Source organism: Leuciscus leuciscus (assembly GCF_965113295.1).
Source record: "Leuciscus leuciscus genome assembly, chromosome: 9".
Taxonomy (NCBI): domain Eukaryota; kingdom Metazoa; phylum Chordata; class Actinopteri; order Cypriniformes; family Leuciscidae; genus Leuciscus; species Leuciscus leuciscus.
This window is the reverse complement of record NC_138733.1, coordinates 35,813,281-35,825,293: the sequence shown is the minus strand read 5'-3', so window position 1 is coordinate 35,825,293 and position 12,013 is coordinate 35,813,281. Positions and strand designations below refer to the sequence as shown.

General features: G+C 39.1%; 1 protein-coding gene across 1 annotated transcript in view; it reads left to right on the top strand.

The window, feature by feature from the left end:
• The window catches only part of urb1 (URB1 ribosome biogenesis homolog), a 37,013-nt gene that overhangs the window by 22,339 nt on the left and 2,661 nt on the right, over window positions 1–12,013 (top strand). The window contains exons 29-40 of the mRNA XM_082180602.1: window positions 182–292; window positions 386–449; window positions 541–709; window positions 3,615–3,723; window positions 4,905–5,065; window positions 5,984–6,095; window positions 6,217–6,323; window positions 6,509–6,652; window positions 8,089–8,198; window positions 8,299–8,496; window positions 10,114–10,355; window positions 11,126–11,677. Of these exons, the coding sequence (XP_082036728.1) occupies window positions 182–292; window positions 386–449; window positions 541–709; window positions 3,615–3,723; window positions 4,905–5,065; window positions 5,984–6,095; window positions 6,217–6,323; window positions 6,509–6,652; window positions 8,089–8,198; window positions 8,299–8,496; window positions 10,114–10,355; window positions 11,126–11,677 (2,079 nt within the window). The remainder of the gene's footprint in view (window positions 1–181; window positions 293–385; window positions 450–540; window positions 710–3,614; window positions 3,724–4,904; window positions 5,066–5,983; window positions 6,096–6,216; window positions 6,324–6,508; window positions 6,653–8,088; window positions 8,199–8,298; window positions 8,497–10,113; window positions 10,356–11,125; window positions 11,678–12,013) is intronic.

Genomic DNA, 12,013 nt, shown 5'->3' with positions numbered 1-12,013 from the left:
ATATGTGTACCGTTTACACTCCTAATGTTCTTCCAAAAAGATGTATCAAGGTTTTTTTTTTTAGTTCTGCTTGCCAAGGCTTCTGTCCCTATAACTATTCCTTAGACTTAGGATTACGGATTCAAACAACCTCATCTGAATGATTGTTGTTTTAAATAATAATTATAATAATGTTTTCCAGAATCATTGGTATCTTTCTTGCTTACGCTGGTGAAAAAATGTCCTGAAGTGTGTAACAGCAACCACTTCCTCGTTCTGCTTGGTGCGTATGGAGCGTCGCTGAGCACCACAGGTAAATGATTTTGATCTTGACATGATTCATTTGATTTGGACTTTGTATGAAGTCAGTTATGTGATTTAGTGAAATGGTTTTTGGTTATCGCAGACCAGAAGATTCTACTTGTGCTCCAGGAATATGAGAAGAACAACATCAGTCTCACGGAGTTTCAGTACGTTTCAGCATATTTCACATCACACGTTTGAAGATGATTTCCACGAACAGAAAACGGTTGTTTACTGCATGTGTGTGTTTGTGGTCAGGTATGTGCTCTGGGGTCCCGCCGCGGTGGAGCACCATAAAGCCCGTAAGAGCCTGGGACCTTCCCTGTGGCAGAAGCCCAGTTCAGAGCAGCTGCTGTCACTGCTCACCGCAGACATGATGTTAAACACTGTGACACACTTCCCACAGCAGCGACGCATCATCCTTCAGGTAACAACAGGAGAGAGTAAATAACATACAGCATTTTAAGGTATTCTAATATATCTGTCTTAAAGGGTTAGTTCACCCAAAAATTAAAATCCTGTCATTAATTACTCACCCTCATGTCTTTCCAAACCCATCAGACTTGCGTTCATCTTTACAACACAAGTGAAGATATTTTTAACGAAATCGAAGAGATTTCTGTCTCCCCATTGAAAGTTTATTCCACCCAAACTTTGGTGCTAGTACCGGGTTGGACCCCTTTTGCCTTCAGAAGTGCCTTAATTCTTCATGACAGAGATTCAATAAGGTTCTGGAAATATTCCTCAGAGATTTTGGTCCATATTCACATGATAGGACTGTGGAGGCCGTTTGAGTTTAGTAAACTCACTGTCATGTTCAAGAAACCAGTTTGAGATGATCTGATCTTTGTGACATGGCCTATTATCCTGCTGGAAGAGGCCATCAGAAGATGATCCACTGTGGTCATAAAGGGATGGACAGCAACAATACTCAGGTAGACTGTGGCGTTTAACCGAATTGGTACTAAAGGGCACAAAGTGTGCCAAGAAAATACCATTACACCAGCACCAGCCTGAACTGTTGATACAAGGAAGGACAGATCCATGCCATCATGTTGTTTATGCCAAATTCTGACCCGACCATCTAAATGTTGCAGCAAAAATCCAGACTCATCAGACCAGGCAAAGTTTTTCCAATCTTCTATTGTCCAGTTTTGGTGAGCACATGTGAATTGTAGCCTCAGTTTGCTGTTCTCATCTGACAGGAGGAGATATCAGATATCGTGTGTCTTCTGCTGCTTTAGCTCTTCTGCTTCAAGGTTTGATGTGTTGAGCGTTCAGAGATGCTCTTCTGCTTCAAGGTTTGATGTGTTGAGTGTTCAGAGATGCTCTTCTGCTTCAAGGTTTGATGTGTTGAGCGTTCAGAGATGCTCTTCTGCTTCAAGGTTTGATGTGTTGAGCGTTCAGAGATGCTCTTCTGCTTCAAGGTTTGATGTGTTAAGTGTTCAGAGATGCTCTTCTGCTTCAAGGTTTGATGTGTTGAGCGTTCAGAGATGCTCTTCTGCTTCAAGGTTTGATGTGTTGAGTGTTCAAAGATGCTCTTCAGCTTCAAGGTTTGATGTGTTGTGTGTTCAGAGATGCTCTTCAGCTTCAAGGTTTGATGTGTTGAGTGTTCAGAGATGCTCTTCTGCTTCAAGGTTTGATGTGTTGAGCGTTCAGAGATGCTCTTCTGCTTCAAGGTTTGATGTGTTGAGTGTTCAGAGATGCTCTTCTGCTTCAAGGTTTGATGTGTTGTGTGTTCAGAGATGCTCTTCTGCTTCAAGGTTTGATGTGTTGAGTGTTCAGAGATGCTCTTCTGCTTCAAGGTTTGATGTGTTGTGTGTTCAGAGATGCTCTTCTGCTTCAAGGTTTGATGTGTTGAGCGTTCAGAGATGCTCTTCTGCTTCAAGGTTTGATGTGTTGTGTGTTCAGAGATGCTCTTCTGCTTCAAGGTTTGATGTGTTGAGCGTTCAGAGATGCTCTTCTGCTTCAAGGTTTGATGTGTTGTGTGTTCAGAGATGCTCTTCTGCTTCAAGGTTTGATGTGTTGTGTGTTCAGAGATGCTCTTCTGCTTCAAGGTTTGATGTGTTGAGCGTTCAGAGATGCTCTTCTGCTTCAAGGTTTGATGTGTTGTGTGTTCAGAGATGCTCTTCTGCTTCAAGGTTTGATGTGTTGTGTGTTCAGAGATGCTCTTCTGCTTCAAGGTTTGATGTGTTGAGCGTTCAGAGATGCTCTTCTGCTTCAAGGTTTGATGTGTTGTGTGTTCAGAGATGCTCTTCTGCTTCAAGGTTTGATGTGTTGAGCGTTCAGAGATGCTCTTCTGCTTCAAGGTTTGATGTGTTGTGTGTTCAGTGATGCTCTTCTGCTTCAAGGTTTGATGTGTTGAGTGTTCAGAGATGCTCTTCTGCTTCAAGGTTTGACTTGTTGAGTGTTCAGAGATGCTCTTCTGCTTCAAGGTTTGATGTGTTGAGTGTTCAGAGATGCTCTTCTGCTTCAAGGTTTGATGTGTTGAGTGTTCAGAGATGCTCTTCTGCTTCAAGGTTTGACTTGTTGAGTGTTCAGAGATGCTCTTCTGCTTCAAGGTTTGATGTGTTGAGTGTTCAGAAATGCTCTTCTGCTTCAAGGTTTGATGTGTTGTTGCCTTTCTACTAGTAACTTCTAGTAACTCAAATAACTTATTTGAGTTACTGTTGCCTTTCTATCAGCTGAACCAGTCTGATCATTCTTCTCTGACCTCTGGCATCAACAATGCATTTTCTCCCACAGAAGTGCTGCTAAATTAATATTTTCACTTAGAGATGGTTGTGCTTGAAAATCCCAGTAGATCAGCAGTTTCTGAAATACTCAGACCAGCCCATCTGGCACCAACAACCATGCCACATTCAAACTCACTTCTTTTGAATTCAAAATCCCCTTTCTTCCCCATTCTGATGCTCAGTTTGAACTTCAGCAGATCGTTTTGATCATGTCTACATGCCTAAATGCATTGAGTTGCTGCCATGTGATTGGCTGATTAGTTATTTGTGTTAACAAGTTGAACAGGTAGACCCGGGTGAGTGCAAAATAAAAGCCTAAATGAAATCTGTTCATCATATAAAGTGATTTTAATTTTTTTTCTCTTCAGAAGACTTGAATTAAACCGCTTGTTTCATATGGAATTATTTTACAATCTCCTTTAATATGAACAATGTGAAGCCTCAGAGTTTTGGGTGAACTAACCTTTAGAACAAATTCTAAATTGAATTATTCCTGTTTAATTTATTCCTGTTTACTTTATAGAAGTAGGAAAATAAATTAATTGTACCGTTTTAAAGCCTGATTCATAAATGAACATGACTTGACTCTTTCTACAGGGCAGCAGAAACTCTGTGTACACGCAGGAAGGCAAGCGTTCTCCCGATCTGTCATCTCTGTATGACCCCTGTTTCCTCCTCCCTCTCTTCAGCTTCATCCTTCGCCCAGGTAACCTGACATGACATGCCCACAATGCTGGTTTTGGGCTCTGTATATTTACTAGTATTTAGGTACTTTGACTAGCACTTGTATGCAATGTATTGGGTCCATATTGCCGGCTGTTATTTTTATTTATTTATTTTTTCAATGTATTATATCAGTCCAGCATTTATTTAATCAAGCTCCAAAAGCGGCTCGTTTTTATATTGCGGGATCTGTGACTTTGCCTCCAGAGCAAGACATGGACGAATAGTTACATCATCGCATCATAGGCCCCGCCTACTGGCGTTTACTCGTTTAACGGCGGACATTTGCTTTCCCTGGATGTGAGCATCACGTCTAAAGCAAACAGAAGCCATTATAATCAGTGATGCTGTCTACACTGGATACAGTTTACAGATGTTCAGTTCAGTTTCTGATGTATCCACACACTCGAGTCTGTCGACAACAGGACAAATGAAGAGTTAAAGAACGTTCACGTTTGACAGTTTAAACAGCTTGTTTGCATCTTCAAAAGGATCCCAGCTTCAGGAACAAGTGGATGGTTTATTTAATAGCGTCCCAGATCACGTCAGAGGATTATATGTTTGTTCGGAGCAGTTCGTTTTGTAAACGAGGAACAGTGACAGTGAAAGTTCACAAATAAACTTTTGTTGAAATATGAAGCAGTCAGCTGTATTTCATCTGAAAGCAGCTGCTTCACAGTAAATTATTTCATAATGCTTTGTCTGTAAATTATGATTTTATATAGAAAATGTTTTTATAACGTTTAATAGTGAGCTGAGTTGATACTGTTTCCTATGAACCAACGTTAGCCAATTATTATTGTCTGTTTACTGACAAGCCTTAAAGGAGCCGCCCCTCAAAAATACGCATATATATAATTTTTTTGTGCAAAAAACTAATATTTTTAAAATGATAAGTGTACCTCAAGAAACATGTTAAAATAATAAAAATCAATGTCATGAGCCTTTTAAATCTGCCATAAGATCAACACAATATTCACATTAATTAATTATTATTTTTATATGGCCAACAAAATCATTGTGATCATTTTAGTCAGTATCTAGATATGTCAAGTTTTTTTTTTTATCTTAAAACATTTCATCATATTGAGACATTTGCCTGCAAGCCTGCTTTCTCAAGGTTTTCTTTACATTTGTTCACCTGTGCTGTGTCTCTCTCATCAGAGTGTGCGGTGGACTGCCAGAAGTTTGTCTCCAGTCATGCTTTGGGTGTCGCAGTGGCGGCCCTGAGCAGCTGTGACCCTAAAGTGAGGGCCGCGGCGTACCAAGTCCTGGGATCCTTTTATCAGCACCTGGAGGGCGCTCGATTCAGAGAGAAGAGACAGGTAGAGACGTGTTACTGTTTACAAGTGTCAAATATCACTGTTAGTAAGATTTATTTGAAGATTGTTCCATTTCTGTACTTTTTCCCCCATATTTTATGCAATTTTATACGTTGCGTTCAGTGTTGTAATAATGGGAAATATTAATAAAATTTGACACAACATTTTTGTGTATAATATAATTTACCCTTCAAACGTTTAAGATTTAAGAGTAAATATTAAATGGATTAAAAGTTATAGAAATCTTTTCTAACAAATGTTTTTACTGTTTCAAATTATTGCTGTTCTTTTAAACTTTTCAAAGAATCCTGTAAAAAAAAAAAAAAGTACAACATTGATGATAGTAAAACTTGAGCACTAAATCAGCATAAAGGTGAAACTCGAAAAATTAGAATATCGTGCAAAAGTTGGTCTCTTTCAGTAATTCAAATTAAAAGGTGATACTAATATATTTAGTATATATAACTATATACATATGCATGATTATACTTTTCAGAGGGCCGACATTTCTGTATTTAAAATCCTTTTTTTTCTTTTTTTTTCGTGTAATATTCAATTTTTTTTTAGATTTTGAATTTGGGGTTTTCATAAGCTATAAGCCATAATCATCATAACTTTTGCACGATATTCAAATTTTTCGAGTTTCATGTGACACTGAAGACTGAAGTGTCACTGAATATCTGCTGAAAATTCAGCATTCCCGTCACTGAAATAAATTAAATTTCAAAATACATTAAAACAGAAAATAGTTATTTAAAAAAAAAAAAAAAAAAAATTGTAAATATTATCACAATATTATTGACTGTATTTTATTGTATCAAATAAATGTTAAATCTTACTGACCCCAACTTTTGAATTTTGTATTATATTATATTATATTATTTATTTATTTTCATATTTATGTTTTTATATAATATCCAGCTACTGTACTTGCTTGACACCGTTAAGAACGGGATCCAAAAGCAAAACCTCCAGGTACCGTTTGTACACGTGGCCTTCATTGCTAAAGTCGCTCAGCAGATCTTGAGGCCTGGTGAGTGTGTTCATCATGGAGCCGTAGAGTCGAGTGCTCACGACATGTTAACATATAATAAGAGATATGGAATCAGAGTGAAGTTTTCCAAAACCCTGAGTTCAACTTTCCCCCGCTGCAGAGGAACACATGTACATGGTGGTGAGCAGATTTCTTCTGGGAACTCAGTTTCTGGACCTCAAGAGAATTCCTGACTTCTTCAAACTCTTCTACAGCTTTGATCTGGAGGTAATGAAACATGATCATGTGATTAGACCCTTTCGGTTGCATAGCAAATAACTCATGGGTGACGAATACAGTACGCTTGGTAATATAGTTTACATTCAAAAATGTTCAAATAAACATGTCTTTAACCAATGAATGTTGCAGTTGCTGAAGACTCGACTCTGATTTGTTTCTGTTTCTCTGTCCAGCACAAAATGGAGCGTGAGTGGGGTTTGAGTATTTTGGAGGAAGGGGTCCGGGATAAGCAGTGCTACGAGCTCTGTGAGAAGCAAGGCATCTATCAGACCCTGCTGGGCTTCGGCAGCACGCCGCTGTGTGACCAGGCCTCTCAGGTGTGTTCAGATGTGTTCAGATGTGCTGCTAGCGAGCGAAGCTACAATGTAGGGTAGATTCAACTCTTAACGTGCTTCCATTATCTTCAGATGTCCCTTTAAGTGTAAAATCACTGCTCGAAATAAGTTGCAACTGAGAATTAGTTGTTAATTTTATATAACATATTTTTCTTGATTAGTGCAGAATCCATTTTTTTTTGTAAATACCTTTTGTTGTAATTTTGAAAAAATTTTTAATATCCTAAACTTAATTTTAGGGTTTAAATGAGTAAGTACGCAAGTAAGTAATATATATTTTTAATGAGGAAGAAATCGTAAATGTATTAACTGAAATTTGAAGTCCTTAAAGGTGTAACCTTAGCTGGTCTAAATAGGTCAACAGAAGCGCTTTGCCAGGGTTAACTCAACCAAACGCATCCTATATGAGATTAATCAGTTATATACAACAACATTAAAGTCATATTACAACTTGCATCTGCACAAAAGGACACGAATGCGCACGTGAACGTGAACTTGACCGTGCTTGTCTGAATGTGTAACTCTGAATGTGGACGCGTCTTCCTGTAACAACAACGCGGAAACACGGGCAACTAAAGCACAAATAATTTACAATATTCTTTTACAGTAGTGTTCTCATTATGATGTTATGTATATGGCAGATTGGTGCTGCACATCTTGCTTTTGACTGTTTTCATGAGCTAAGTGATTCCAGGCATCACTGCAGTGCTCGCTTTCAAATCCATAGTTTCACTTTTTTCCATTAGTCTGGACTGCATGCTGTCCTCACCAATATAAGACATCAGCAACCGCCCCATATCCCAGAATAACCAATCAGAAAAAAAAAATGTACTTCCTGTTCGTGGTGCATCTGATACAGTTTGCTGCTTCATCTTTCAAGAAAAGTTTCTTTGCAAACTCTCAATAACAATTTTTACGACTTAAAATTATTTTATTTTGTAACAAAAATGCTCCGAACAAACATATTCGAATAAACGAATAAACCGATCTCTGCCGTGATCTGGGACGCTATTACATAAATCATCGATATGTTTCCTGACGCTGGGATCCTTTTGAAGTCTGTACAGACACTGAATTTATCCGTTTAGGATGAATCTGATCGTAAAGTAACAGGCGGTCGCAATATATAATATGAGTGTGTGCAATGCTAGAGCCTTTGTTAACGTATCGCGTGCGGCGTTTGTCCAATCGATGACACTGACACCGTATATGTGCAAATAAGGACGTTAACCCAGGGTTTAGGAATGTACAGAGTGAAACCTCAACTTATTAATACCTAGGGTTTTTTAAGTGTGAAAAGCCCTATAAAGTACTATACAAGTTTTCTAATTGTCACATATAGTAATACTTGTAGTGTAATATGGCATGGGATCTCTGGAAAACTGTTGGTTTGACAATTTTCTGCTCTGCCTTTCCAGATTCAGATAATAAATGTTTTGCGGCAGACGGCTCATGGCAACAGAGCAGCGTATGTCCTCACCAAAGAGCATGGAGTCCTAACATGGATATTACAGATTATAGAAAAGAGGTGATTTAACTAATGGAGTATATACCAACTTTGACATGTGCTTTAAGTCTCATTACTTTGTGTGCTCACTTTAGAAACTGATTAGATTTGTTTCCTGCAGGAATGTTGACAGTAAGCTGTTGAGTTCGGTCATCGAGTTGCTTCATGCTCTGTGGTTCACTAATCTGGGTAATAAAGAGGGTCAACCAGAAGCACACAGCACTACACCAGAGCGGCCACAGGCTTCAGGCAAATGTCTTCCTCTGACGATCATCAATGAGTTCCTGTGCACACTGCTCACAGTCATCAGGCATCTGGGGTAAGACCATAAACGTCTGTGAAAAATGCATACGACCTCTGTTTTATTTATTTCCATGAGCTCAGCTTACAATATTATAATAATGGTATAATATGTAATGGTTTTCCTGTCAAAAATTCGCTTGGATTCGTTTTTCATGTCCATTTTCCACTTTTTCTCTTCGCCTTAGAACAGGAATTCTCAAGCTTTTTTCTCAGCAGAATCCCTTCGATGTAATATATTTTAATAAGTTAATATTTTAATAATTTAAGGACACATTCACATGTTTACAGCTCTCTGATGATGGTTAATTGTCACGTAACATGCAAGTAAAACATCTTTTTTAGTAAGTGTTTTATTTAGTTAAAACACTTTGTGTGTGAAATGATCAGCAGGTGTTTTGAGTGTGTTGTCGTGTCACATATCCTTCAACAGCCTCTTTGCAAAGACTACTTTGCATTATGATAGATTCATAAAACAGTTCAGGCTGAAATGTGGGAAAACATGCAGAGTGAGGAACGACAGAAGAAAGGTTGGAAATGGTCATGAAAAACGAATGTAAGACTTTATCGATGCAAAAAAAACCTTGCTTGGCTAGAAACGTTTGCATACTTGAGTATGTTATGGATAGATTCTGTTAACCTTTTTATGACCCCTTTTTTTAAAGTCTTTATTTAGTTTTTTGGACTCTACTAGGTTTTCATACTTGAAATGTTCAAAACACACATTATTTTTCCCATACTCTCCATTGTTGCAGCTCCTCTCCTCCCAGTCTGTCAGTAACGCTCTGTTTAGTTTCTGTCTCTATGAAGCCCCTCCTTCTGAAAAGCGCAATGTGCTCTGATTGGTCGGATAGACCAGTGTGTTGTGATTGGTCAAGCGCTTCGAGCGTGTTTTGGAAATGTCATAAATGCCATAACCACGAATTTCAACACTATAACACAAATCAACCAGACCATGGCACTTTTTTGCGTTTCTTTGGGCGGCAATTATTTAAATGAGTAATATTGTGACAGAAGAAAACTCAAGACTTTTAAAGGTCCCATATTGTACACCTTTCTGTAGTTTTATTTTAGGTTTTGATGTCCTTAAGAATATATATTTGCGGTATAAGTACCAAAAACAATCTCAATATATTTTTACAGCTCCTTTCTCAGGAGCTCTGCCAAGAACAGGTTGATTTTGGCCTGTCTACTTAATATTCATTAGCCTCTCTTCTGATTGGCCTGTTGCTTTCTGAGTGACCCACCATTGGTGGGGGTGGTGACTGAAAGCTGCTTTATGCAGGCTGTGTGCATTTGTCTGTGGATCGACTGTTTTGAAACATATTTGTTAGTTTCATAGGCCCTAGACCTCTGCTATCATGAAAAAAGCCAGGAAATTTCAGTTTTGACAATATGGGACCTTTATATGAGGCGTTTTAGTGAGTTCAGAAACAGTGCGCACTGACATAAAGAATAACTCCCTTTGGAGTGCTTTGTATCTTTGCAGACCTTTTCCATGCTCAAACAGCAACATTACACACTAAAGTAAGTTGAACAAGTAAAAAAGCAGAATAGGACCACACGCAATCACCACTTTTTTTTCATCAAACGCAAGAATATAGTTTTAATTTGCTCTTTCTCTGTTCCTGATCAGGAGTGGTGTGAGCGCGCTTCAGCTGAAGGCAGCCCTGCACACACTCGACTCTGTACTGATGCATCATGGGACAGCTCTGAACGCTCATAAAGAGGCAGGCTGGCTGACGCTACACCCACAGAAAGTGTCGTGCTCTGAAGTGCTCGGTCTCCTGCAGCGCTGGGCAACACTGGCCCGGGACGCCTCACTGCTGTCCGCTCTTCAGACCCTCATCAACAAACACAGAGTCAAAGAGCTGATGGGTAAGAGTCCAAACACATTACAGATTCAGTACAAGTTAAAGAGTTCGTCAAATTCTGTCACTGTCGTTTGAAATCTCTATAACTTTATGAAAAAATGTCTAAGGGCCAAATTTACTAACGGCTTGCATCAGCTCAATTTCTGAGAGGAGAGTATAAATGAATAATGCAACGTGATTTACTAAGGTTTGCGCAAGTCAATTTAACACCCCCACTGTTTAACATCAAGCTTTTAATGTTGTTTATCAAACCATGTGTAAATTCATAAGTCGACACCATTGCTGAGTATTTTCTCCTTAAAACTGCAGTGAACCAAAGACAGTCTCAAACACACGCTTTGAAATCGCTGGTGTTTCTGGCTCATTTGCATATTCATAGAACCACGTATACTAAATGAGGCAAGGGTTTAGAGTTACATTTAAGCTATTTTAAGGCATGAAGAATTTTATTTTCAAGGAAAAAACTTTCAATATGTCATTTTTGTGATCAAAGATGAGTTTTAAGGGATCAAATAATTGACTACAGGAGGACTTTAAAAGAAAAGTCACTAAGTTATTTTTAATTGTAATAATATCGCCTGTATTTTTAATTAAATAAATGTAACCTTGGTGAGATTAAAAGACTTCTTACTAAAACAATTACAAACATTGACCAACCCCAGACTGAACACGGACAGTCCTTGGCCTTGTGGAAACTAGATGAATGTTAGACACACAGATCACATGTTTTGACACATTCTTGTTCCTAACTAAACATTTCATGTGTTTATTCAGGCTCTGGAAGAGAGAAAGGGCAAGGAAAATGCCACTCAGCAAAGCACGCTCAATTTCAGATGGAAAAACAGACAGAAACTGTAGATGGACAAGGGGAAAAACTGGAGCAGGCTTTGCTGGACGAGTGTAAACCACTTCTTAGAAACATCCTCACACATTGGGAACCCAAACCTGAACCCGTAGACAAACCTGATTCAAGCAATCTAAACGTTGCAACTGCGTGTTTAATTCTCAAGTGGGCCCTGAAGACATTGACCGAGAGCCCGTATGATGACAGCAGCACCTCAGCTCTTTTAAAATGGGTGAATAGCGTTATTCTGCCGCGCTCTGCCATCGTAGACGCTGTTCTGTCTGATGAAATCACGAGAAAGGACTTTCTAAGGTTATATCACCACACAGTGCAAGAGCATGGCTCAACAGTGGACACCCTTCAGCTGTTCTCTAGAGTCATGGTTCATTTGCTCGAGGCGCGCGGCGGGTTTCCGGACGTCATCCACCAGACGGTGTTACGAACCTGCTTGCCTGCGAATACAGATGATGGTGCCAAGAAAGGTAAGGCTACAGCCATAGAGCACAGCAGTCAATCCCAGTCATTTCCTCTCTAGAGACATTGAGTTTTAGCACTTAGGTCTCAGATTTAACGTGTTCACACTTCGATTAAAACAAACTTTGTTGGTGCGGATCATTTGAATGAGTGCCATCTGAACCTTGGTGGGAAAAAAGAAGTGGATTGAGAACGGCATTTTTAGGGGGTCTTGGTCCGCTTCCAATAAACTCTTAGGGTCCTATCATACACCCGGTGCAATGCATCACTAGGCGCGATGCAATTGTGTTTTGCTAGTTTCAGCCCGGCGCAGTCATCATTTTCACGTCCTGCTCCACGTTGTT